This window comes from Xiphophorus hellerii, chromosome 7 (assembly GCF_003331165.1).
Source record: "Xiphophorus hellerii strain 12219 chromosome 7, Xiphophorus_hellerii-4.1, whole genome shotgun sequence".
NCBI lineage: Eukaryota > Metazoa > Chordata > Actinopteri > Cyprinodontiformes > Poeciliidae > Xiphophorus > Xiphophorus hellerii.
The window spans coordinates 30,702,596-30,729,872 of record NC_045678.1 but is presented as its reverse complement, the minus strand read 5'-3'; the positions used below and the strand labels follow the sequence as shown (position 1 = coordinate 30,729,872).

The following is a 27,277-nucleotide window of genomic DNA, read 5'->3' as shown; positions in this document are numbered from 1 at the left end:
GCTGTAAAAGTTGAAGTTTTCCTGCTAACTTTCCAGTCGGCTGGATCAGCAGCGGCAGCAGCATGTCTGGCTCTCCGTCCTGGATCCTGAGCGCCGTCTGGCTCAGCTGCCTGCTCGGCGCGGCCGCCTGCAGACGCGGCAGAGGTAACGTGTGTGTGAGAGATGGTGTGTGTGTGTGTGTGTGTGTGTGTGTGTGTGTGTGTGTGTGTAGGTGTGTGGGTGTGTGTGTGTGTGTGTGTTAGTTTTAGCTGAGGTTTGCATTCTTTCCCTGACTTGTTGGTGAGCAGAGAAAGTTTCTGCGCGTCAAAGTGGATCAGCGTGGAGAGAGGAGCGCGCGCAGCTGTGGACTCACTCCACGAGCTGCTGTGTTTTGGTTCCGTGGTCGGTTCGGTTCGGGTGGTTTTTAAAGTTTGGTACGTTGAATTTGAGTCAGATGTAATTAAGGCAAATCACTTAAAGAGTTTCTGTAGTTTGGTAGTTTGTCTCTTATTTTGTCCGGTTCGGTGACAGCAGAATCCATCTAAGTGCCGGTCAAAGTCCAAACCGACACCCGAACCACCGAACCGCCTCCTCCGGCGATCCAGCATTTCTGCTTCCAGAGCTTAAGAAGAGATTTTTTAAAAGTTTATTTTTCCTTTCTTTTAAGCCAGGAAGCAGATCGGTTCGGTTCTGGTTCTGGTCGTGCGGGTCACTGAGAGCCTCCTGAATGTCACTGCCTGCTCCTCTTATCTGACATTCAGCGGCTGCCTGCATCTTTTCTCTGAGGCGGACGGAACATTTTCAGGCTCAGAATCTTGCAACATTTTTCCAGATGATAAATAAAACAAAATCTGAATCTAAAAATGAAAATAAACATTTTATTTAAAATATTTCTATTCAAATAGCATGAGATTAATCAACAAGAAGGGTTATAAATATGAATATGCAGGGATACAGCTAAACCAGGGCTGTATTTAACCCATTTAGGGCCTTGAGCTGATGTTACTGTGGCCCCCCACCATGATTATTAGCATTTTGTTTACATCCAATTATTCTGAGGAAATGTAAATATTACTAACAATAACACAATTAATGAATAGTTGTATTAACTTAACAGTGGTAGGAACCATTAGTTGCACTAATGCCAAAGCACTACACCAACATAATAACTAGTGGAGGCTAACGCTAACGCGGAATAAAGTGCAAAATTGTATCAAATCCAAACCTGTTAAATGCAACAAATGAAAAACATTTCATCGTCTTTAGCACACTGTGAGCTGAATTCAGCTCTTTTCTTCTTCTCTACTCAGATTTTTGCGCTGCATCATGAACATTCGGGCACAAACTGTTCCGGCGCAAACCATCAAACTTTAATCTTTTCTTGAAGATAAAGACAGACGTTGATGTTGCAGAGCTCGTTTTTCTCTACATCGTGTTCTGATGCGAGTCGTTTATCCAACATGTGATGGAGAGTCGAGCTCCAGAGATTAAAAACGGCTCCTGTCCTTAAAGCCGACGGTTGGCCGATTGATTTTCAGCCTCTGTGATTTCTGGAGTGTTTTTAAATAACTCAGATTCGGTTCTTATGTTCGTAGAACGATTCTGTAATTTGCTCATTCCTCAGTTTTTGTTTTGTTTCCTGACACAAAGAGACTGATAGCAGGTGCTTATACTCCAAATATAATAATACTAAATAAAAGCTAACTTCAAACAATATTCAGCTCTAGCTCAGAAGCAAACCTATATGGGCTTTGTGAAGTTAGTTATTTATTATTTTATAAATTACACAGTTTAAAACTAAATATTTAATTATGAAGTATTTAAAAAAATATTTAGCACCAAAATTAATATTTAGCTTAGTGCTAAATACTTACTAAAGCTAAAGATTTAATTTGGGGATAAATATTTAGTTAGCAAGTAGATATTTAGTTTACTAACTAAACATTTAGTTTGTATATTAAATATTTTTTGCTTGATTAAGTTTAGTTTGAATATCTGTTTGAAGCTCTTTCAAAAAATCCAGTTTGCTAAAAAACTCTGACCCAGCTAAATATTTAGCTAGCACTGAGCTAGCTAGCACTGAGCTAGCTAAATATTTTGTTTGTAAACTAAATATTTAGCTCGGTCAGAGTGAAATATTTAGCTTTGACGTAAACAGATAGCTTTCTCTCTAAATACTGAGTTTGTAAACAGTTTGCTGAGTACTTAGTTTGAAACTGTGACATTTAAAAGTATTACTTTAAAAAGTTAACCCATGTCTCTGTGTTTTGTATGATTGGCTAATTAACCCAAATTATTGCTGATAATTTGTGACCGCCCCTTTAAGGCTCGTTGTCGGGAGCTGAACGTGTTTTTTTACAATGTCTCCGTTGTTTTTGTTGGAGTTTTAATTTCCCTATAAGCTGGAACTTATTGATGCGTCTGCAGACGGCAGGTCCCTCGTGCAGATAAATACACTAAATACTTAATAGGTTTACTCTGGGAAAACCACGACATTCCCAATGGGGGGAATAATAAAGATTTCCAACAGCAAATAATGTTTTTAATCCATCAGACATGAAGCCGCAGGCGGCTCGGGTCAGCTGTTTTTGTCAGATTATTATATGATGGAGGTTTTGTGAAGAGGCGACTGCTCGCCTCTGCTGTTTGCGTTTCATTAATCTGCTGTCTCCTGAGTCTAGAGCGCGTTGCTTGTTGCCGCGGTGATTGTCTCATGGAGGCGTAAACAGCGGCGCTCATTAATTTGTAGAGAAATTTAATTACTCTGCGTTTGAAGTGGTCCTTGTTTTGTGAGCCTCCGGGCCACAGACGAAGAAGAAAACTTTGAAGTGTCTTAATTATCACTTGCAGGAAGCTGCCGACCTCAGAACAGAGACGACAACGCAGCTAAGAATGATGTGTGAGATGAATGTCCTGGAAATGGGACCCATAAGGACAGTCCAGCCTGTAGAACGCTCCTATGTGGAAAAAAACCTGAAATTGTAACATGGACACCAACACCAAATTTTTGTCTTCAATATAATTTGTAGGTTTTAGTTTACAGATTTTAACCATTAATTAGGATGAACTCTGACCTCTGTGTTGCATCATGTGGGTTCTGTTAATGTATGAATTTGGGCTAAAAAGTGTCCATTTTGGGATAAAACTCATACAGTTCCCAGTTATCTGCACATTATGACAGTGTTAGCTTGAACTGTTAGCCATCACTTATGGGGCCCTTTGTTACCCACATACACATTTTGACCAGTAAATATATTTATTTTGTATAAATATTTAATATTTCTCAATACATGCTACTCAGCATGTTAGCGTAATCCAGTGCTTCTCAATTCCAGTCCTCAGGCCTCCCTGCTCTGCATGTTTTAGATGTGCCTCTATTCCAGAGCAGCTGATTCAAATGATTGCATGACCATCAAGTGCTGCAGAAACCTGATGATCACCCATAGATTCAATCCAGGTGTGTAGCAGAAGGGAAACACCTAAAACATGCAGGGCAGGGGGGCCTGAGGACCGGAATTGAGAAACACTGGCGTAATCCAACACGCCAATTGTAGCATTTAAGCTAACATTAGTTTCTTGCTAAATTGGAAAGTGTCTTCCTAGATGTATCAGAATTTATTTCTATTAAATAAATTCAGCCGTTCATTGTTTTTCCTTCAGTAACTCGTTGGTATTTATGGAAGTTAATCTCTGCATCATTCTGGTCACTAACTGAACCACTTTCTGTTCCTGTTTGTTATTGAACCACTTCCTGTTCAGTTACTGAACCACTTCCTGTTTGTTACTGAACCACTTCTTGTTCCAGTTCATTTGAAGCTAATGAGCCGATGTGGTTGGCGTGGTAACGGGCGTTTTCCTCCCCCGTGCGTGTTTGATTTTGACGCGTTTCGTTGCTGCAGCTCTTTCGTTGCTGCAGCTTCGTTCTGCTGAATCCTCCAGCAGCTTTCATTTCCTATTTGGTGTCACCTGATTGGCTCTCTGCTCCGGCACCAACTCGACGCTCTGATCCGGGCTAATCCTCCAGCTCAACGCCTATTTACTTCAGTTAAAACACAGAAAATGTCTGCAGAGGAAGAGAGGCTCTGCTGAAGGTTTCTGAGTCGCTGCAGGAAGTTGAGAAGGAGAAGACAGGAAGTCCTGAGTGTGACAGATTACAGAGAACAGCGGTGATAAGATGCTCTGCTAAAACACGCTGCATATTTCAGGTCCTCCTCCTTGTTCCCCTGTTTCATTAAAACAACTTTCTGAAACTGTTTATTTCCTTTAGAACCAAACAGAAAATAAGTTCAACATGACACTAAAGTCGGAGGAATCAGAGAAAAACTGAACAAAACTACAGATAAAGTTCAGTTCTGCAAGAAATATGTAATAAAAATCCCATTAAAACAAAATTAAAGTCAGATTAATTAATTAGTTAACATTTAGGGAATTTCTGAATCTGATCAATTCTATGAATAAATAGTACTATATTAAATGCTAAGACGCTATGCTAACCGGGTTTTAAGTGTCTGTATTTGAACCAAGTGAAGCTAAAGCTGCAACTTGAGGAATTCTGGGTAATTTATATACATAACGGTTTTTCTTTTATCTTAAATGTAACAGAGATTTGATTAATTATTGCTCTGATTATGTTCTTTCAGCAATTTGACTTTTTTAGAGTCTCTACTCCAGCTGACGATTATTCAGTTATTATGTCAATAATCAACTAATCAAAAATTAATCTCATAAGGATCCTGGTTCAGACCTTCACTCTGATGGAGTTTCTGTGTAAAATTATTTTACGAATTTGATTTTTTTAAAGTCAAACTGAGACGTTAGCCCAGCAGTAATCTGAATTAGCTGTTAGCGGTTTTAAATCTCCTCTGTCGCTCAGACGGATTAACGGCTGAATCTCCCAGCGGAGGAAACGTTTTCCTCAACGATCACCTGCTCAGGCTGCAGCAACGATCCGCCAACAGAGAGCAGGATGACCTTTGACCTATTGATCTGCATCTTAACCACCAGCAGCCAAAGCACAGCAGACACTAAACTGAACAGCGAACTGCTTCCTGTTCTCCCTCTGAAGGTTTGGCCTTGGAAAGTTTAGTGGAAGGTGAAAAGTTGCAGCTGTGTGAACTAAATCGTTGCCGACCCGTCAGGGCGGCCCTTAGAAACCTGAACTGGTTTTTCATCAAACACAGCTTGAGTTTGATGGTTTCTTTTTCATTAATTATTTATATATGTATTTATTGATTTAATTTTGTCCCTTCTGGGCCTCCATACAGTTGGAGTTAGTTTCAGCAGCTGACAGAAAGCTGGACTGGTGTTATTTTTGTCCAGATTCTTATTCTGTAAAATGTTCAGAAATCTTTTTATGTTTGGATTTACTTTAAAGTCCAGAGCTTTGGCTCCACATGAACAGTTTATCCACCTAAACGTTGGTGTTTTCCTTTTATTTTTTATGGTTTTCTTTGGTTTAATCAAAGTTTTTACAGTCTTTTTGTGTTTATTTGTATGGAAGACTTGCTGGTTTTGGCAGATGGAGCCGTTCTACTTTCTCCCCATGACGCCACGCAGAGCTGCAGGCAAACTTATGTCCACATCCCTGTTTTCCATTTCTGCTTCTGGGCAGAGAAGCAGGCGACGTCTGTCAAGTTAAAGGGGTCAGAGGAATATTTTGACCTCTACGGATGGAGGGCTGAATAATTATGCAACGTAACTGAGAGAATTTAAAAAACAAAACTGGGTCATCATCCGTTTCTCCAGAAAGCGTCTGACTGTTGGACGGCTGCAGGTTTCAGTTCAGTTTGGAGATTCTTTCCTTCTGCTCAGGTCAAGATGGAAGAGCTAATCCTAAAGCACTAATCAAAAATATTAGCTCTGTTAAAAGATTTCCAGTAGCAGTCAGTCTTACAGCGATTCCGAAAGGCCTCTGATGACAGGCTAACAGCTAAATATCTGGGCAACAGAGATGAAAACAAATTTTACTGAATAAAGTTACTGCGATAAATAAAAATTTTGATTTGAGACCATTTTCAAGTAATATAACGCTAATTCTAATGAACATTCAACACTGGAACTGGGAGACATTTTAGATATCCAAAATAAACAAAACAACAGAAACAAATAAAATCAATTATGGATCTCTGTAAACAAAACTGTCTTTAAAAAACGGCTAGTTGAGACCAAAGCAACAGACTGAAAATGATTTACTGTTTATTGCAAGAGGCCTTACGATGTCCCTGATGACATCATGAACTGGTAGCTAGCTATGCTAATCCACCCCCTTTGCTTTAGCAGCTCCTCTTTTAATGTTGGAGTCGGGGAAAAAAACTGAACTTCCTCCTTGTCGCTCTGCATCCTTTCAGATGCTAATCCGTTTAAATAAAACACCTCGTTGCCACGGTTACGGATCGCAACACCTATCCAAAGGTGAAATAGTGAGAGCAAACAGAAAGTTGAGTTTTTAGTGCGTGTCTGTGGGCTGAACGGCGACGCTGGAATGAATACTGATGGCAGTTTGGTTTCTGCTCAAGTGGAGAAACAATTAATTAGCTGGTTTAGCTTTTCCTCCCGACCGCCTGCCTCACCGACAGCCGCTCATTCAAAATGGACGCCTCGCTCCTCTTTTCCCCGCAGCAGCACCGGATAACTGGGCTCAGGGCGGTCCGGTCTGGAGTCCGTCTCTCCTGACCGAACCGCCGACCCGGGCGTCCCCTGGCGGCCCACGCCCCGTCTCCCAAACGCCCAGAGCCGCGTTTCCAAAGCTCTGATTGTTTTCCTGAACGCTCCAGAACCTGCTGGATGCTGGTTCTGATCCGGTCAGGAACAATCTCTAAATCCATCCGTCTGTTTTTAGGCTAATTCTTCATCTTGAGTCAAACTTCATTCTTCAGATTTTTCTTTCTCGGCTGATTTTTCCTGTCCTTGTTTTAGCCCTTCATGTCACACTTTCCTCATTCCTAAGAATCCACTGTCTGTGTCGACAACTAAATATTTAGTTTAAAGATAAATAATTAGATATTTAACTAAATATTTCTGTGTCAGCTATAGCTAGCTAGTGCAGAGTTAAATATTTTGGTTAGCAAGCTAAGCATTTAGCTTCAAAATAAATATTGAAAGTTTAAAGTTAAATATTTAGTAATGAAGCTAAATATTTACAATTATCAGCACATTAATTTATTATCTGGGAGCTAAATAGTTAACAGGCTGACTAAATATTTATGGATAAGCTAAATTATAATTTGGAAACAAAATATTTAGCTTGCTAACTAAATGTTTACATTAGCAAGCTAAATATTCAAACTATGATGCTAAATGTTTAACTTAAACCAAATTTTTACTTACAAAGCTACATTTTAGCTTGAATATTTAATTTAGTTTTGAAAATAACAAACATGGGTTGCAGAAAACACCAGAACCTTCAGAGTTTTTCTGTTTCTTCCTGTTTTTGAAGTGAAGGTCACTCTGAGGCCTCGTTCAGGATGACTTCATGCTCCTCTGGCAGAAAGTTTCATTTCTGCTCCTTTGAGCTTCCCTCCCCTGCAGAAGGAAACGTCGTGGTTTGACCTTTTGACCCCAGTGTCGGTTTACGCCCTGAGGGAGTTCAGCAGTAAAATGCTGGGATCGGCTCTGATTCAGCTGCAGCTCTTTGTTCGCCGAGGGTTTGGCTCTGACGCCTCATAAAGGCATAAATGCAGCAAAACCAACCAACATGTGAGGCGACCAGCAGTAATGAAGCCGTGGATCGTTTATAAACCGTTACACAACCCTGTTTACCTCTGCATGTTCCACTGAATCATGTGTTTCTGCAATAAAATGGTGTGAAATGAGATTTTAATCAGAAAATTGGCCCCGCTGTCGTGTTTAAGCCAATTATTGTTATCAATTTTTCATTTAGAGGATTCAGCATGGCCTCATTCCTGCAGATAATGGAGCCTCTGTTCCTGGCAGACATGTTGGCTCTGTTTCTGTTACTGGGTCGGTCCAGTTCGTGACCTCGGACCGACGGAGGCATTCCCAGATGTTTGGGGTCACGACTCTACTGGGTCTCAAAAAAAAGAGTTTTTAACCGACACATGACTGCAAAATGCTAACTTTAGCTTTTACAATGAATAAGAACTCAGTGTAACCAAGTTTCTACTGTAATATTTTTATTTAGTATCAATATTAGCAGTGGTTTGAGTGTTGGCAGCTGTGGGGACACATCTGCTAATGCTAATGCGGATATAGAGATGCTAATTTCTTGCTTAGCGCTTTAGCAATTTAGCCTAGAAAGTCTGATTTGTTTGGTGAGGTTTGAACGCTAAGCTAACTGTGGTCCTCCAAACCTCCGTCTGGGTTCAGTTGGAGTGAAAGCCAAACGGACCAGAGACCGCTCCAAAAGCAGGAAGTGGACTACAGCACAGGGCATTCTGGGTAGATACAACCAAAGCAAACATGCTAGCCTAGCGCTAGCAGCAGAAATGGCTCCTGGTCTTTAGCCAAAGACTAAAGAGAAATCCTCCAACCGCTAAAATCTGACGCCTCCATTTTGTTTCCATTTGGTGAAGCAGGAAGCAGCGCTCAGCGTCTTCAGAGGTTTTGTGTCGTTTCCTTCGGTGGTTCTTGGTGCAGCGCCCCCACAGGCCAGGAGGGGAACATTTTTTTCAAAGGGTCTGGTTGGTTTTATAAAGTGGCTAAGTTAATATTTTACCTCAAACTGAGACATTTCTACATGACTCAGATTGTGAAATTAAAATTAACAGTTTTTTTTCCTTTTATGACTCACAAACCCTGTTAAATAAACAACTTTTCAACCTGGGGAAACTTGATGCCTCAGTTTCTGACAGATTATTTTAAAGTTTCTCTTCCAAACGTTGCCATTCTGCATGTTTTGACTTAAACATGTTGGGAAACATTTTCTGCACCGTTAAACACAGAGGCGTGTTTTTAAACGGTGGCGATGAGGAGCACGTGATGAAGCTGCTTTCAGGACAGATAACGGCCGGCTGATCGGATCGGATCCAGCCCCAGAGATCAAACCGGGTTTCATATCAGCCTGATTATCAGCCTGTGTGGAGAGAAACCGATTCGCTGCAGCTCAACGTGTCTCTGCAGGCTACATGGGTTTGTACTTCCAGCTCTGGTCTAAACAAAGTAAATAAACCAACAACTGCAGGCAAAGGTCACTGCAGCTCTGCAGGAGAACAGAAACTGGAGTCGTTTCCATGCAGCTTCTCCTCGTCTCACAGCCTCAGGTTCTGACGCTGTGACCTGATTTCTTCCTCTGCAGAAATTATTATTAAACTTTTTAAAGCTACAGCAACTTTTATAGGAAATATTTATTGAAGCTGTGACAGTTTGGCACGAGACAGACAACATGAGGCAAACTGTCTTCTCCCACTGGTAACAACCAATCAGAGTCGGGAGGCGGGTCTTAGTGCCGCCAATCACCTTCTGTTTCTGAATGCTAATGCTAGTTAGCATATTCACTCATGAAGGCGGATAAACGGTTTTCCTATTGGTTCTCTGCCTGCGCGTACACAAAGTTGATTGACAGCGCTAAGCCCCGCCTCCTGGCTCTGATTGGTTGTTTTTTCTGCATTTCTTCAGGAAATCAGTTGATTCACAGATTATCTGTCTCATTATAACAAACTGTCACAATGTAATAATTAAAAAAAACTTTTTATAAAAGTTACAGCCTGAAGCTTTAAAGAGCGAAAACATAAAAAAGATTAGAAAAAATAAAAACAAACACATTTATTCAGTTTTACTCAGTTTGTTGTTGTTGTTTGTGATGATCGAGATTTAGATTTTTTTAATGATTAAAGCTCATAAAGTTGTGATGTAAAATTGTGATCATACACATGAAAATGCTTTGATTTAAATTAAATTCAGTTCATTTCTGTGGCATGTTTTCTTTTTTTCCTTTGGATGTTTTTGTTTTTCTCTTTTTATTGTTTGAAAATGTTTGAGTTTTGATTATTTTATTTTGGTGCCCTTTGCTCTCATTCATAGATTGTATGGAGTCAAGCACGCAGCAACAGTGGGCAACCAGTTAAAAATGTTCCCAATGCTAAGAACAGGATGTGCTTTTATTTTGATAAGCAGAAAATGTCTCAACAGTGAAAAAATGACATTTTAAAGGCGACAGAAGTTTGTTATTGACTTACAAACAACAGAAAAGTCGTTTATTTCAATGTTTAGTTGGGAGAAACGTCCATTTTGTTTCTGTGGAACAAGTGAAAAACAGAAACAATTGAAATTACAGCAAATAACCCAAAATGGTGGTCAGTTTGTCCTTCACTAGCCTAAACCAAAGTTAAAAGCTAATGCAAACTGCTAAAGTTAAACTATTTTTTAAAGTTTGTTGTTTCTTCCTCTTGGGCAGGTCATGGCGGCCATCATAGCCCCATCATCTTTAACGAGTTCTGCGCCATGAAAGACGAGTCGGGGCCGTGCAAGGCCATCAAGGAGCGCTACTTCTTCAACGTTAACTCTGGGAGCTGCGAGCGCTTCGAATACGGCGGCTGCAGCGGAAACGGCAACAACTTCGAGACGATGGAGGAATGTGAGGAGGCGTGCGTCGTCTCAGGTGGGACAAAATTACAAAAACTTCTCAGGTTTAAACGACGTTTGTTTGTTTTACCTCCTGCTCCTTTCCCCAGCTGCATCCACTCACCTGTAATTAGCTCATTCCCCTTTTTGCTGTTGAGTTTTGTTCATTTGTTTTCACCTTTCACCACCAACCTCCTGCGTTTTGGTCCCGTCATCAGAAATGTGATGTTTTTATGATAGTATCGTTTCTCACCTTGGGCAGGAAAAGTTATTTTATAACGTGCAGCGAACACAGATCACTGCCAGCTCCGATTTCTCAACAGTTTTGCTGGAGGCTTTAACTTCTATTGAAAGCAGTTCGCTGATACTTGACTCTAAAACAGAGATAAATAAAAGATGATTTAATCATAATTTACGACGGTGCTTGAACGCTCCGTCCTGCTCATGTTTGACTGAAAGAAGCCTGATAAACATTTATTAAATTTAAACAGTGTGGGCACTGCTAACCAAAACGATAGCAGCACCCATTACTAACCCTGAAACAGTAATAATAAACATTGACTTTGCTAAAGTGCTAAATCAACATGGTTTTTAATGAAAGCTCAAGCTGAAGTGCTAAATTCACCCAAATTGAATAATGGGCATTGCTAACTAAAATGTTGGCTCTGCTAACCTTAAAGTATAAACCATAAACATTAGCTCTGCTAAAGCTAAAGCGCTAAATCAACATGGTTTTCAACAGAATACTTAATCCTTAAGTATTAAATTTAACTATTTACAGTAGTAGCTACCACTAACTTAAAAGCTAGCTGTGCTAATCCTAAACGAATCATAAACATTAGCTCCATGAATGCTGAGTTGCTACATCAACATGTTAATTAGCAGCAGCTAAAGGACTGTATTGAACCATTTTGAGAAGTGGACATCGCTAACTGAAAGGTTAGCTGTACTAGTCCTGGAACCCTAATCATAAACATTACCCTAATTACCCTAATGCGTTAATCACAAATATTAGTTCTGCTAAAATGCTATAGCAACATGATAATTAGCTAGAGCTAATGCTAAAGCTCAGATTTCAGCCAGTGTGTGTTATATCACCCTCCACTGGTTAAAGTTTGTTACTACACGTCTTCCTTTACGCTTTTCTCTTCAGGAAGTGAACAAACTTTTCACTCAACGTTTCAATTTTGCAGTTGCTGAATTTTCTAACTTTGCAGCTCATTTAGCAGAACTTCAGTAGATTTTAAACTGAAGTGATGCATTCTGGGTACTTGAGCTAATACAGAACGAACATCATTTACTGCACCGCATCATGGGTGCAGAACAAGAGGACAGGAAACAGAACTTTACCCCCTTCAAAATAAGAGCACGAGTATAAACTTCTCACTACTTGAAGAATTCTTAACTAAAACGTCTGCATGTCAAACTTTATTCAACTGAAAGTTTACAAAACAGCCAAAGAAATTAGTGGTTTAGAACTAACTAGGGGATGCTATCGGTGCTAAAAATGTTCAGTTAGAAAAATGCTAACATGTTAAATGAATATTAGCTCTATTATTATTACATTAGTGCATTAATTAATTTAATTTTAAACAACAAAAGGAAGTAAATCCCTTCCCTTCCTTTTTATTGATCTTTTTGAGAACCAACACACAGTATGATGCTGCCACCACCAAACTTTTAGCAGCTCAGCTGTGTTTTCAGCCTCTTTCATGTTATAAAGAGTCTAAATGTCAGTCAGTCATGACTTGTTGCTTCATCAGGAAAAACAAGCAGCCTGCTGGTTCTTGAAGGTTGGAGGAAGGAGGCAGCGGTTTGTTCTGGTTCTGCTGTTTGAGTCCCAGATGGAAAGTTTTACTCACCAGTTCTCCTCCCATTCATGCTGAAAGCCACAAGTTGGAGCACGCACCTGAGATATCTCAGAGTTTCTTTGGCCTGCATGGCGTGACTGAGCTTCATGGGTACAGCAAGGCCACAACAAAAGATCCCGCTCCATTTCAACACTTTCTCCAGGAGGAAACATGGAAATCTGACGTCGCAGGGAAAAACTGCAATATGCTTCACACTTCTCAACAACTTTGTGTTTATTTTCAATTTTCTGCACATTGTTTTGTTGAGTTTTATTTCTTTACTCATCTACCTGTAATCACCTTTCAGTGTATTTACTCTTGATTTGTCAGATCCACCTGTTTTCCACCTCGCGTCTCACTGATTTTTATGCTAGCTTGTTAGCACAGGGTCAAAAAAGAAACAGTAGCTTTCAACACTTTAAAAGTTTTACTTTGCAGAAAGACCAGAGAGCTGGTAAATAAGATGTTTGGGAGGAAAGTATAAAGAAATGAGAGAATCTTTTAGTCGTATTTATGAGTAAATAAATATAAACGAATATAGACGTTTGCTGGATTTTCTGCACTCAGTTGGTGAAATCAGGCTGAGTTCAGCAAAGTGCAGCTTTGACACAATAACAGCCAAAGTGTTTCTAAATGTCAGCTTTGCTTTGAGCTCTAAATTATTAACATACATTGTAATAAAACTGCAGCACAGAAAGTCAGAGCTGCAAAAGTTGAGACTAACCTGCTGCTTTGAGAAAAAAGGGGAGAAACAAAATAACTTCAGCACCTTTAAATCATTTTTATTCAGTTCACACACATTTTTACAAAACAAAGTTTTTAATATTAACTTTAGCAATTCTGAAAAATTCAAGTAATAAAACCAAACCATTTAAACAAACGAGAATCCATTTTACAGAGAAGATGTAAATAAAATAGCAGTTCTGACTGCTACGTTCACCCCGCAGGCGAATCCGACACAAATCCAGCTTTTTTCAGCAGTGTGAACAATTCCCATCTTTTCATAAATTTTTGCCACTTTTATATGTGGAACTCAGTTTGATGTGATCATTGTCAAAGTGTCGCATTTTATCTGACTCTCATGTCGTTGACGTCCCTGTTTAGCCTGAATTACGACGTTGATGCGCCGTAATTCAGCACCAGAAGAAGACAGACGCTGTAAATCTGGACGTAAACAGTAGCTACGTTTCCATCCAGGCCAAAAGTTAGCAAATTTAACTTTTGAAATGTCGGAAAAAGAAAGGACAAAAAGGGAAATGTAACCGAGGTTGGAGGGAAATTGAAACTGCTTCTTACCCAGCAGGTTGTTGCTAGGCAACCAAAGGGTGAGAGGGTGAGTTGATTCCACATAAAACTCACCAAACCTTCGACTTGATAAAACAACAAGAACAGATCAGATTTTCGCTCCAGAAGTGCAGAGAATGGAGCCTGAAAGTTAACATTTTTATCTAAAAATAAGAGAAATATTCTCACTTTTAATGTCTTTTTTATGGCAAAATCTTTAGTTTTTTTTATATGTGAAGTTTATTGATGTACAGACCATATACTACTCAGAAAATGTTCAGGATATTTGACTTTCAAATGAAATTTATGGAAAAAATGAAGAGAGTCAGAGAAATGGTTTATTAGAGTAGACATTTCGCCCCCTAGTGGCCGCTGTTAATCTCACACTCTAACTTCATTTATTTTTTGTTGCCAGATGTAAATAAAATCCTTTCAAAGGATTAAATCACGTGAAGCATCAGGTGAAGAGCTTTAGCTGTCCTATTTTTTCTGCAGATCAAAATGGCCAAAACAATCCCAGTATTCAGATTAAACGGATCGTTTTCTGTCATCATGGAATAATCTGGACTCCTCGGTGCTGATTGGCTGTCAGACGGAGGTTTTCTCTGGTGAGCCGCTTCCTGCTGCTGCTGTCGTCTCAGCGGAGCGTTAGCGCCGAGCTGACAGATAATTCCTCCACAGTTTACTAACATTTTCTGAATTATTCATCAGCGCGTTGCTCTGGAGAAACAGCACAATGCTGCAGTCTTCTCACACATCTGTTTGCCCGGAGCTTTGAGCCAAAGTCACCTCATGAAATGCATTTTGATTTTACAGCCACGGCGTTTTAATGGCGGCCGGCCCTCGGCGGAGGGCGGCTGTTAAACAGATTAGCAAACAGAAGGTGTGCAGATGTGATGCATTCATGGACGTTTGGCTCACAGAGACTTCAGTTTGGCAGAAGGTGAATTCTTCTTCTGCCGTCTTGATTGATGACTAACACTCTGCGGCCCAGAGAGCCTAAAACAACAACGAGCTACAGGAGGTCCAACCGAATATTTACATCAAATTCATCAACACCTCTGTTGCTCTGACATTTCTGTCTTTAAACAATTTGGGAAAGCGCCGTGAATGGAACCATTAGCAAAAACCTTACCTGTGCTGATCCTAAAACACTAATCATAATCATTAGCTCTGCTAATGCTATACCAACATTTAGCTAATGCTAAAGTGCTACATTCACCCATTTTGAGTAGTGGGTACCATTAATTAAAACGTAAGCGCTGTACCATAGTATGTAGTAAAATCTAATGCTAAATGCTACATACAACCATTTGGAGTAGTAGACACGGCTTCCCTAACCCTAAAACACTAATCATAAACATTAGCTCTGCTAATGCTAAAGCACTGGATCACCATGATATTTAGCAAAAGCTAATGCTAAAGTGCTAGGTTCAACCATTTTGAGGAAAAGGCACAACTAGCTCAAACATTAGCTGTGCTAACCCTAAAGAACTGATCACAGCCATTAGCTCTGCTAACACAAAAGTGCTGCACCAACATAGTATTTAGCAAAGCTAATGCTAAACTCAGCATTAAATAGAAGGAGCTGTTAACTAAACCGTTAGCTGCTCTAGATTTGCTGGGGGGTTTAATAACTAAAAAGAATAGTTTTTGCGATTATAATTAAAACACTAAAAATGTTGCGACCCGCCGGCTGCTGGACGCCCCAAAGGTTTGGACAGCATTGAACTACATGATGATGTCATGGTTTTGTAAGTTTCTGATTGGTTCTGTTGAACCTCAGAGATCATCTGCTGTGTCACCATGTTGTGTTTCCTGCTGCTGTTAGCGACGTCTCTCTGTTGTGTTTTTGCCAGACGATAAGAACCCGTGTCACCTGCCGGAGGCCCCGGGCCCCTGCCGAGGTTTTTTGAAGCGCTTCTTCTTTGACAGCCAGACTCAGCAGTGCAGACATTTCTACTACGGCGGCTGCTTTGGCAACGCCAACAACTTCAGGAGCATGGCCGACTGCCAGCAGAGATGCCTCAACACAGGTCAGCGTCGCTATGTCCTAGTCAAAGCATTGGTTTGTGATCTGTAGAATGTAAATGAGGAAAGTTGTTTCTGTCCTTTACCTCGAAGCATCGACAGCATTTCAGAGAAGCGGCGTAATCAAAACGGCTCAACCTCAGATAATTAACTTTGTGATGAATTTTCAGCTGAGCATGAAATCACTTTTCACTTTGATTTAAATGGTTTTAACTGACCGGAGTCGATTCAAATTACGCTCAACTTATAGCCAGAAGTAATTTGGAAGCTGAGATTGTCAGGAAATAAGAGAAGAAGCAACTATTTCACTCTGCGATGTGTAGAAAAATCTATTAGTCTTAAACATTTTGGCTGTTATAAGATGATAAACTTTAATGATAAAAATAGTTTCCTTTCCTTTTTGCTTCTTGTTTTGGTTTTATAGACGAACCTACGGCTGCGACAGAAGTCCATGTGAGGAAACCCGCCATGGCCCGTCCAACCGTCGCCACTGGTACAAACCAGCGTTTCTATAAACATAATTTTCTACTTGCAGCTCCGTCTAAATTATATCTGGTTTTTACTGCTGACGCGTTTTTTAAAAATTGTTAAAAGTTTGTAAAAATGCTAACGTTTCTCGTGTTACAACTATACATCATATAAATTTATAACACAGAGAGAAATATTTCAAACAGGTGTAACATGTTCATAGAAAGTTAAGTGGAAGGAAAAAGTGTGTGCTAAACGTTGTCAAAGTTAGCAGAAACGCTAAATTGTTACTTGTTTTAGGAAAAAAATGCATATATTATGTAGATTATTATGTGCTTAAGAATGTAGCAAAACATTATAGCAAATACACAGGAAGTTGAGTGGAAGGAAAAAATATGTGCTAAATAGTTTCAAAGTTAGCAAAAAATGGTACTGTTACTCATTTAGAAGGAGAACTTATATATTGCATAAATTTAAAATGAGCATATTTGTAAATTAGCGGATGTTGGTCTTCCACTTCCTAGATGATGATGTCATGCTACTGTAAGCTTCTGATAGGTTCATTCACAACATCTGAGATGAACAACCATGATTAGCTTAGCATAACTGGAGGGATGGTAGAAGCTAACTTCCTTTAGTTCAACTTTCTTCTTCCTAAAGAGGTAAATAAGCGGCAAGAACCGAAGTATAAAACAAAAATGTTTCGTCTACAGATGCAGCAAAAGCAGCTCCTGCAACCAAACTGTCACACAGACACAAACAAGAGACATTTTATTGAGACGCTTAGCTTAACTTAGCTTAGCTTTTACTGTAGCTACTTCTTTAGCTCAGGGCTCAGCTTGAGGTTTAGCTTCATTTAGCAATTATTTAAAGGAAAAAATAACTTGTTTAGTTGAAAGAGACAAATTAGCATTTAGTTTCAAATCAAAAATATTTTAATAAATTGCTTGGCTTAGCTTTTACTGCAGCTACTTTCCTCACTTAGTTTAGCACTTATTTTATCAATACATATAGCTTACATATTATCCTTGTTCAGTCTAAATGGACTAATTATCATTTAGTTACAAGTCAGAAATATTTCCCTGCAACTTTCCCGTCAACATTCCAGGAGATTTTTCCAAACCAGAACTCGGGTTTATGAAATCCAACTTTGTTTGTTTACATTTTGCTCTTTCCAAAAGTTGTTCAGATGTTCCTTTTATTCAAGAGTTATCGTCTCACAATGTGTTTTTTAATTTATTTCTGACCCTCCAAGTGAATTCATGCAGCTGGAAAACAAACGTATTGAAGTTTGTCATTTGTAAAGAGCAAAGCTTTGTGGACTGATTAACGCTGCGGCTGAGATTTAAGAGGGATGAATTATTAAATACATGGAGGTAAAATGAAAAGTTTTATGGTGTAACGTCAATGTTTAAACGCTGTTTCAGCGTTTAAACATTGACGTTTTCTCCCGCCCTGAAATTCTCCACCTGTTCACATAAATCTCCTTTTTCTGCAACTTTTTAACGCCGGCCTCCTGAGGCAACGTTTACAGCATCATCGAACAATATCGGCTCAGACGTGCATTTTAAGGAGGCAAATTATGGCTTCATTTGCATGTTAGTGAGCCAACTGATTAATTAAAAAACGTCATTCCCTGAATTTTAAATCTGAAGTTTCTATAAATATATTTCAAACACTGCAGTTTTTGCACCATTTAGGAGCTGATTTACACTTTTAACTTTCAGAAAAATACATTTCTGTTCAACATAAACGTATAAACGGGTTAAGTTTCTGTCACATTATGTCCTTATAAATGTTTTCATAGCAGCCAGTAGAGAAGATGCTTTAATAAATGTTTGTTTTGCAGAGGAGCTGACTGTGAGCGAACCGCAGGTGCAGCTGAACGCCTCCGACTCTCAAAGAGGTAAAAAACGGTTTCATTATTTCAGCAGAATAATAATATTTCATATTTAACGTGTTAAAACTCGTCATGTTGTAATTATTTCATCATTAAAGGTTAAAGGTTGGGAACAATTAACCCAACCTTTAACCTTTAAGGTTGGGTTAAACTCAGCAGCAGAATTGACTCTAATTCTGCTGCTGAGTTTAAACTCTGAAACATGCAGATAACTTTTGCTTTTTAAAATAAGTAATTAATACGGTTTTACGTTTAAACGGTGAAAAACCGATGGCACATGGTTGACAGCTGGTTGGACTGGGGGTCAAAGGTCAGAACCAGAGCGTATCAGTGACCTCATTGGATATTAGTTATGAGGAAGCATATTTCACATTTCCTGGCTGTTTGGTGTTGCGGCTGCAGAGCGCAGGGGAAACCGACTCTGGCTCCTCTAACTCAGAGAGTTATTGCTCAAAAAAATCAATTTCGCTCTTGTCAGAGAAAAATAGTGAGGAAAAGATTCAGGTGGATCCAGTTTCCACAGTTTCAGCTCCTGGTTATTAAGTCGAGTCGAGTTTATCTGCCAGGCAGTTTACGGTGCTAAAACACAATGAGCCTTACAATGCATCTAAACAAAGACAATCAATGAAAAGTTGCAAAACAGATCAGAACTAATCAATATTTAAAGTACTTTTAATCAAAGGCTACACAAAATAAGAGTTTTCACCTTAGCATTTTAGCTAAATGTAGCTAAAATGCTAATGTTTTCATATTTAGTAAGTCAGTGTTAGTCAGCATGTTAGTAATAATCCACAGTGATGATTGTCGTAATGAAGAAGTTAAGCTAATATTAGCATTTTATCTTATTTAGACTTAAAAGCTAAACTTTACATGCTAAATGGATTAACTTGATGTTTGTCAGCATGTTAGAAATAACCACCATACAAATAGCCCCATTCAGTTTAAAATTAGCATTTTAGCTCATTTTGGTATAACAGCTAATCTTAGCATACTGAATGGAGTGAGTCAATGTTAGCATGACAGTGACAGCCATAGAGCTATCTCTGTCATTAATGTAGCATTAGCATTTTTGCTCATTTTAGCTTGTACATTGCTGCTAATCTTAGCATTTTAGGTCTTTGTGCTCATACACTAATGTTTTCATACTTAATGAAGTAAGTTCATGTTAGTCAACTTGCTAGTGATAACCCACATGCTCATGGTAGCAATTAAGCTAACACTTGCATTTTAGCTAACTTTGATTTAAAAGCTATTGACATCCTTGTAGCTAACTGTAGCATTTTGGCTAATTCTGGACATTATGGAGCAAAAACAAACACAAACTACCTTTTGTTTTAAGCCATTCAGGCTCTGATGCCGCAGGATGAAACTCAGCAACAAACCCCTGATTCTGGATGCACTTTGACCTCTTTCAGATTTCCTAGAAGTTTTATAATTTATATCCAATATTTTACTCAATAACAAAATTATTGGTAAATAGTATTCCAGGTCTGTAAGCTTTAAATTTCAAACCACAAAGATTGAAACATAAACAGGACGGTACAGACGAGTTAGTGACAACCAGAGGCGTAACAGTGACACCTTGTGGCTAAATTGAGGAATAGTTTTAAATAAAACCAATAGATAGATGTAATTTATTCTGGAACACTTCTTTCCTTCGATGCTTTGAATCAATATTTTCTGCTTTTTCAGGAACAAAACGAGCCACTTAATACATAAAGCCTTAAAAGAAGAGCAACAGAGAACAGGCAGCTCTCCAGAAAGGTCATAGATAATCCTGTGCAGAAATACAGTCAATGCAGTGGTGGTAAACTATATAAAAACTCTTCATCCCAAAGAGCAGAGCAGATTTATTTTACCACAACAGAGCTGCCAGCGCAGACTAGCAGGAACCGAGACTTATAGTTGAGTGGAAGGAAGATCAATCAGCGAGGGAACAAAGAGGCAAAGAGGAGGAAAGATTAACAGCCAGAACTTTAGCTGCAGGTAGAAACTGCCGTTACTTGATACAAAAATAAATCCACTGGAATTCTGTATATGATTGTACAATAAGAGCAGTTTGTCCGATTTATTATTAAAACAATAATCAAAGTGACTCTACAGAAACTGCTTTTTGAATATTTGTGTTGTAGCATTAAGGAAATAAAACACAAATGTGACTTTACTAGTTCAGTTACAGAAAGTTATTTTTACTGATAGACAAAATGAATATATTCACATATTTTTGTTTTTGATAATTATGAAGTAAATAATAGAAGTGATGTTGAATAAAGTCCCAGTTTTAGTGTCAGTTAATTATTTAAGAAAAAGGAAAAAAAGACAGTTGTGCACAATTTTCAGTTTCGTATTATTATTATTATTATTATTATTATTATTATTATTATTATTATTATTATTATTATTGTTGTTATTATTCAGTTTTGAAATTAAAATGTTATATTTTCAGATATAGGTAGGCCTGTCGCGATAAACGATAAATCAATTAATCGTACGATAAATTAAAACTATCGACGTCATTTTAATTATCGGCATTATCGTCTCTTCTGGCCTTTTTCTCTTTCTGTTAATGACACTGAATGAAAAAAGGCTCAACTCCGGTGCTCTCCACTGACCTCTGACCTCATTTCCTTAGTGTAAAGCCCAGCGCACACTACACCATCTTAGATCTGTCGGCCGATTGTCGGCCCATTTTCAAAACCTGACAGACCCAAACATTAGCCGACAGAAATCCTAGGTATAACGGTTCGATCGGTTCGTTCCTGCCGTGTGGTGTAGAACAACGGGCACAAAATAATGGCTACAAGTTCAGTGAACTAATTTTAAAACCAGGCATTAATCAATGCTTTACTACAATCTACCTGCAATGCATGTAACTAGTGTCAGCGTAAAGTCCTGACTGAATGAAAATCATTATAACCTATTTATGTCACGTTAACGAAGAACAGCTGAAAAGTTACCGGGTTTATCAACTGCGGTAGCAATTTCGCTCCAACTCCTCCCCTTGTCATTTCTATATTCTTTGCATGTTGAATAAACATTAATGTTGTTTCCACATATCATCTCCAATGTCCCCTGGACTTCGGGTTGCGCCGTGTCAGCTGTTTGGGATTCCCCTCCATAATTTCCCCTCAGAAAGCGCAGAGGAGAATCCGCGCTTTCTGATTGGCTGCCTGTCACATTCAACAGGCTGCGTTAAGATCCCAGTCAGGGAAAAACCCTGATTTAGATCGGAGCGGAAATGACGATCTACCGTAACACACCACACAACCTTAGAAAGACCAACGTTTTAAGATTGTTGTAAGGGGAAAAATAGGAGCAAAAAATCATGTAGTGTGAACTATTGCATCAGGTAGTCGATGTGCCCATCTTCTCTATTTAAATCTAATTATTACTGCTGTTTTAGAAGAGCATATATTTACAGACAAGCTAATGCTATCAGTGTAGCACAGCTATCACCGACTGAAAGTTAGAAAAGCAGATGGTTTAAGCTCAGAAAGATTGTATAGTCTGTTTATTGTTTTTTGGAATGTAGCATTCATTTATGAATTTTACATCATTTTTAATGTTTAGGTGATTAATTGAAAATTTTAATTTATGTTTAAAAAGTTTGATTAGTTCTATCAGTTATAGATATTATTTGAGCGACATTAGCTCTCTGCCTCACAGGGAGATGTTAGCGGCGGCGGCGCGCCGTCGTTCTGTTGGATATTTTTCTCGTCTGGTTAATTTCTTTCCCGCTGGTCAGAGGTGGCAGCTCACCGCCGCGTGGGAAACCACGCCGCTGTTCAAATCTGAGAACCGAGACAGAAATCTGTTCCTGTCAGGCTGGAGCAGAAAAACGCCGGTGGAGTTAAAATCGATCAGACTTCGATTGATCAGAACCTGCATCCCTTTGAAACAGAAAATAATTCTTCTGCTGTGAGATTTATGTCACTTTTTGCTTTAGATGTTAAAGGTTAAGTTTAATGAATAAAAGGTTTTAATTAACATTTATTCTATCCATGTTTTTAGGAAAACCAATAACTGAAACTGATTATTGTAAAAGTTAACAGCAATAATTTGGATTATTTAATCTGTCAGAAGAGACAAAAACAGGGTTAATTTTTCAAAGTCGTATTTTCACCGTGTTGAAACTGAATATTTAAAAATAAAACTTAAATTTGAAAACCAAATATTTAGTTTCAAACTAAATATTTAGCTCACTTTCTATACATTTAGTTTGGAAGCAAATATTCAGATTGAAAGTGAATATTTAGTTTGCTTACTGAAAATTTAGCTCCAAACTAAACATTGAGTTAGTATACCAAAATATCTATATCTATAAATATTTTGTTCATAATCCAAACAAAATAACTAAATATTTAACTTACTAGACGAATGTGTTATTAGCCTGCTAGATATTTAGCTTCAAACTAAAATTTTTGCTTTAAACTAAATATTTAGATCCAAACTAGATATCTATTTACTAAGGTAAATACTTTTAGTTTGAAGCCACATTTTTAGTTTGCAAGCTAAGTGCTTAATTTAGCAGGCTAACTAAATATTTCTCTTCAAACTAATATTTAATTAGTAAACTAAATAATTAGCTTCAAACTGTTTTAGTTTGAAGCTAATTTTTATAATGTGTTTTAGTTTGTTAAATATTTAGTTTGTTTGCTAAATATTTAGCCTCTAAGCTAACTGATTTGTCCATATATTTATTCTGTTAGCAAGTTAAATATTTAGTTTGTATTTTTTGCTTCAACAACATATTTAGTTTGTCAATTTCATATTTAGTTTGAAACAATGACATTTACAAATGAATCCTCTTTTTATTTCCTTTTATAACCCAAATTATTTCTGATAATCTGTTTTAACACTTGGCTGCACCTTCATGCTGCTGCCAGTGGAGGCGCTGTTTCTCTGACTGTCTGCCTGTCTGCCAGACTTCAGCGCCTCAGAGATCTGCTTCAGTCCCATCGACGGCGGCAGCTGCAGCGGCGCCTCCAGGCGGTTCGCCTTCAACCCAGAAACCAAGCGCTGCCAGTCGTTCTCCTTTAGCGGCTGCGGCGGCAACCAGAACAACTTCCTGCTCCGCAAACATTGCTACCACAAATGCATCAGAGGCCAGAAGGGTAAAGACCCCAAACACACAGAGACGAAGCCCGCTGCTGCTCCTCATCTTCACGGCTTGGTTCTGTTTCAGGCTACAGGAGGGGGATGATCCGAATAAAGAAGAAAAACCTCCACAGCATCGTGAACCGCGGGGACTGAACACCGCGCCCTGCGGGACGCCGCTCCTCATCTATATATGTATTTATCTCTGTATTATAGCTTCAAGTCTTTTTTCTTCAGAAAATCTCTTGTTTAATAGAGAGCTGTTTATTTTGGATTCATTATGATGGACAATTCTGTGCAAAAGTCTTGAGTCATTCCTCAGATCCTCAGAGCAGGAAACAAGAGGCGGTTTAAAACTTTAGCACAGAAGCAAAATAGAAAATTAAAGTAACTCTGAGGTTATTTTGAACTTTAAACTTCCTCTGGCTTCATGTTTCTGTTTTTATCAGCAGAGCTTCTTTATTTTCACCCCAAACTGAAACATTTAAGACACTTTAGTTCAGATTCTGATCTGATGTGACAGTAACACATTTCTTTTTTTATTTCTAAACTTAGAGTTTTCAATATCGGCTCTGAAAAGTTTAAAATTATAAAGTAAAATAAGTTTATAAATCGGTTAAATAAAGACCCAGAATGTCATTACAGTGTGGAAACAGCAAAGACTGATGGGAAATATTTAAACCCTACTCATGCAAAGATCTTACTGTTCTTGTTTTTATCTGCAATAATATTAAAGTTTCTATAAAAAACACAATAACATAAAGAGATTTAAAACAGTTCCAGTGATATGAGTTCTAAATTGTGAAAACATTCAGCTGCAACCGAAAGGAGTTGTGCAAAAATAATATAAGAAGCTGAGACGACTCACCACAAAGTTGTAACAATGTGTAAAAATCCAAAAGAAAACATATTTTTTGCACATTTATGCTGATAAATATTAAGTCTGTATAAGAAAACATTCCAGTTCTGCCTTCATTTTGCATGAATTATTAATTTAGTTTGAGTTTTTGTGGTTTGGTACGAAGCTTTAAAGCTGCTGATTTTGTTCTTTTATTTGTTGAAATATTTTCCTTTGCTTCATATTTCGGTCTCAGAATATCAGCTGTTTGTGTCTGCAGTTATTGATCACTGTAAATGGATTCATTTATTGATTAAACGAACCCCAGAAACTGTTTTTAGTCATTATCCTCTGTCACCGCAGCGGAGTGAACACCAGGGGGCGCCGTTGCATTAAATGCTGCATTCAGAGTCGCCAGACTGGAAAATATTCAACGAACTAAGAGCCATTTTTCTTCTTCCTCATGACGATAAAGCGTTTTGTTTCTCAGTGTTTTGCTGCTAACCGGATCTGGAGCATTTTCATCTGTGTGTCCAATAATAAGACATGAAACAATTAATAAAAGTATTTATTAATCACTTGATGGAGTAAAAATCAACATCTGTTACTATCATTTCCATCGAATGCATGAAACATCTGGATGCTGCTTTTTCAACCATCACCAGCGTAAAATACTTTAGAAACTGGATTTGGAATAATTATAAGATTTCCTTCAAGGCCTTTTCCATATTTAATGTATTTTTTAATATTTATTTTGAGGTTTTGAGATCCCTGCAGCTCCTGCCTTTACTTTAAGAAATAATTTCTCTCTTTTCCTACAGTTTTTTATGGATTGACTATGAAATATTAAAGTCAGGAGATAAAACTGGTTTACAATGAGTGAAAAATTCATTAAATACATAGAAAACCTGCAGAACAACTGATCAATAGATATATGTATTAGATATTAGGGCTGCAACTAATGATTATTTTAGTAATTGATTATTTTGATGATAAATGAATAAAAAATGTCATATTCTGCAGATATTGCATTGAACCTTCAGATATACAATTTTAGAAACTTATTGAAAAATGCTGATAAATAATTAAATTCATTTTTCGAATAAGAAAATAAAAATTTTATTGCCTAAAATCCACACTTGATCATTTGTAGTAAAGGATCTCATCTAAAAAGAAAACTACAAACCACGAAGAAGACTACTTCCTGTCGCCTTCTTCGTGGTTTCCGCCAGGAGTAACATCCGGGTGTTGATCACGTGATTCGTGTGACAGAAGGACGTGTTTCCGAAATACATCAGTTTCTATATGACTGGGGGGAAACACCTCCTCCCCTTGATATAAAAAACTTGAGTTTTTCTTCTTTTTCTTATTGTCAAGTTTCCATTAATTTATTTGCGTCATTTCAATTTGCGCAGTTCCCCGTTGCTGAAAGCGCAGCTTCCATTTTAATGACTTATTGTTTGATTTTAACCCAGTTTATGGTTTAATGGAAACAGCGCAACTGGGAAATTACGATGTGGACAAAGATTTGCGCACATTGGTAGAGGAACCGCAGTTATTGCGGGTTAGAATCCGCCCAGAACCGACCCGCCCGCCCGCTGCGCAGCGTGGGAGTGGGCGGCTGGGTGGGTGGGAGTCCACTCAGCTGTGGGCTCTCCACTCCACTCCACTCCACGGTGATGTAACAGGAAGCAGTGGGCTGACTTCCAACCTCAAGCTGAAGCCGCCGGAGCTGCGCGCAGAGCCACCGCTGATCCGAACCGAGCCGGACCGGATCGGACCGGACCGGAGGAGCGTGATCGGATCCGAACCCGCTGCGGGATCGCCGTGTCCGGTAAGGAAGCTGGAATGGGTCGGGCTTTGTTGGGGTTTGATCCCCTGCTGGCGGCGGTACCAGTCCGTTTGGACCTCCAGTTCTGCTGATACGAACAGGAAAAGGTTCGGGCTTTTATTCTGGACCTGGATCCGTCCTGGTTCTGGTTCTGCAGTCAGGAGAAAATCCGCCGATTGAAGCGCGGATTTTCGAAAACCTTCCATTGATTGTCTGCTGGTGCTGAGTCAGCAGAACCGCCGAACCCGACCGAGCGCGTCCAGAACCTCCCGGTCCGGCCATCGCCGGACCGCTCGGTCCGGTTAGTTACATAACCATCCAGAGCCGGACCTGCTGCCTGGGATGAAGAGGAGCGAATGATGATGATGATGTTATGGTGGAGGTTCTGGTTAAACTGGACCTGCGGTCTGGTTCTGGTCCGGATGTCAGAACCGCTGAAAAACCAAACAGGTTAAAGATGAGGAGTAAAAAAACCAACAGAAATGTTTCAAATGATTGATCCTGTTAAATAAAACCGATTTTCACCTTAAATGTTTCAAAATGGCGGTTAAAAAGCTAAAGTTTAGTTTATAAACTAAATATTTATATCTGAGCTAAGATTTTAATTTGGAGTTAAATATTTACACAAATAAATGTTTTAATTTAGAAATATTTTTGCTCAGAGCTGAATATTAAAATCCAAACAAAAATTTAGCTTCTGCCTTAAATATTTAGTTCAAAAGCTAAATATTTAACTCCTAGCTAAAGATGTTCATGAGATAAATATTTAGTTAGGAAACAAAATATTTAGCTTTTTAACTAAATATGTTAGCTTAGAAGCTAAATATTTAAATCTGTCTACATTTTTAGTAGTTAAGTCGTTTCTAAATGAAAGAACTTGGTGAAAATATGAGTTTTATTTCTTATAAGAAACTAAATAACCCAGATTATGCTCTTAGTTTTTCATGGCGCATTTTTTAAGACTCCAGTGATAATCTGGAGCCGATGCTTCCTGGATTTTTATAACCTGTGACCTTTAAGCCCAGAGCGTGGCTGATGTTTTACATCCAGTGTTGACAAAGCGGCTGGTGAATGAGGGCCTGATGGCGGCGGCCATGTTTCCTAAATATCTGCCATCTTTGATCGTACGCAGGTGATAAATCTGAGCTTTTGCTGCTCAGTGTTTATCGTTTTCTCAAATCCGTTGTTTCTATTTTCCAAAATGATGCTTCATTTTCACAAAATAATCCAGATTAATCCGCCTTTGCTGTTTTGAAAAGTAGATTTTAACGGATGTAGAATAAAACCAGTAGGAAGTAAACTGGTGCAAATCAACCGAAAAGATGATTAATCAGCATTTAAATGAAAAACTGCTGATTAATAATAATATAAATTATCAAGCTGCTGCGTCGTTTTATCATCAGAGCTTCGTTCTTTTGGTTTATTTAATAATTTCACTAATTTTGGTTAAATAATCTGAGCGTAAAAGCGACACTGAGGAC

General features: G+C 38.5%; 2 protein-coding genes across 2 annotated transcripts in view; both read left to right on the top strand.

Moving 5' to 3' along the window:
• tfpia (tissue factor pathway inhibitor a) lies at positions 1–24,545 on the top strand. The gene is made up of 7 exons (XM_032568832.1): positions 1–144; positions 10,331–10,534; positions 15,491–15,667; positions 16,087–16,155; positions 17,980–18,036; positions 22,956–23,144; positions 23,216–24,545. The coding sequence occupies exons 1-7, from the start codon at positions 63–65 to the stop codon at positions 23,281–23,283; spliced, it is 846 nt and encodes a 281-aa protein (XP_032424723.1). The 5' UTR covers positions 1–62; the 3' UTR covers positions 23,284–24,545.
• Positions 24,546–25,539: 994 nt separating this feature from the next.
• calcrla (calcitonin receptor-like a) overlaps positions 25,540–27,277 on the top strand; it is a 30,909-nt gene continuing 29,171 nt past the window's right edge. The window contains exon 1 of the mRNA XM_032568830.1: positions 25,540–25,799. The gene's annotated coding sequence lies outside the window, so the exon portion shown is untranslated. The remainder of the gene's footprint in view (positions 25,800–27,277) is intronic.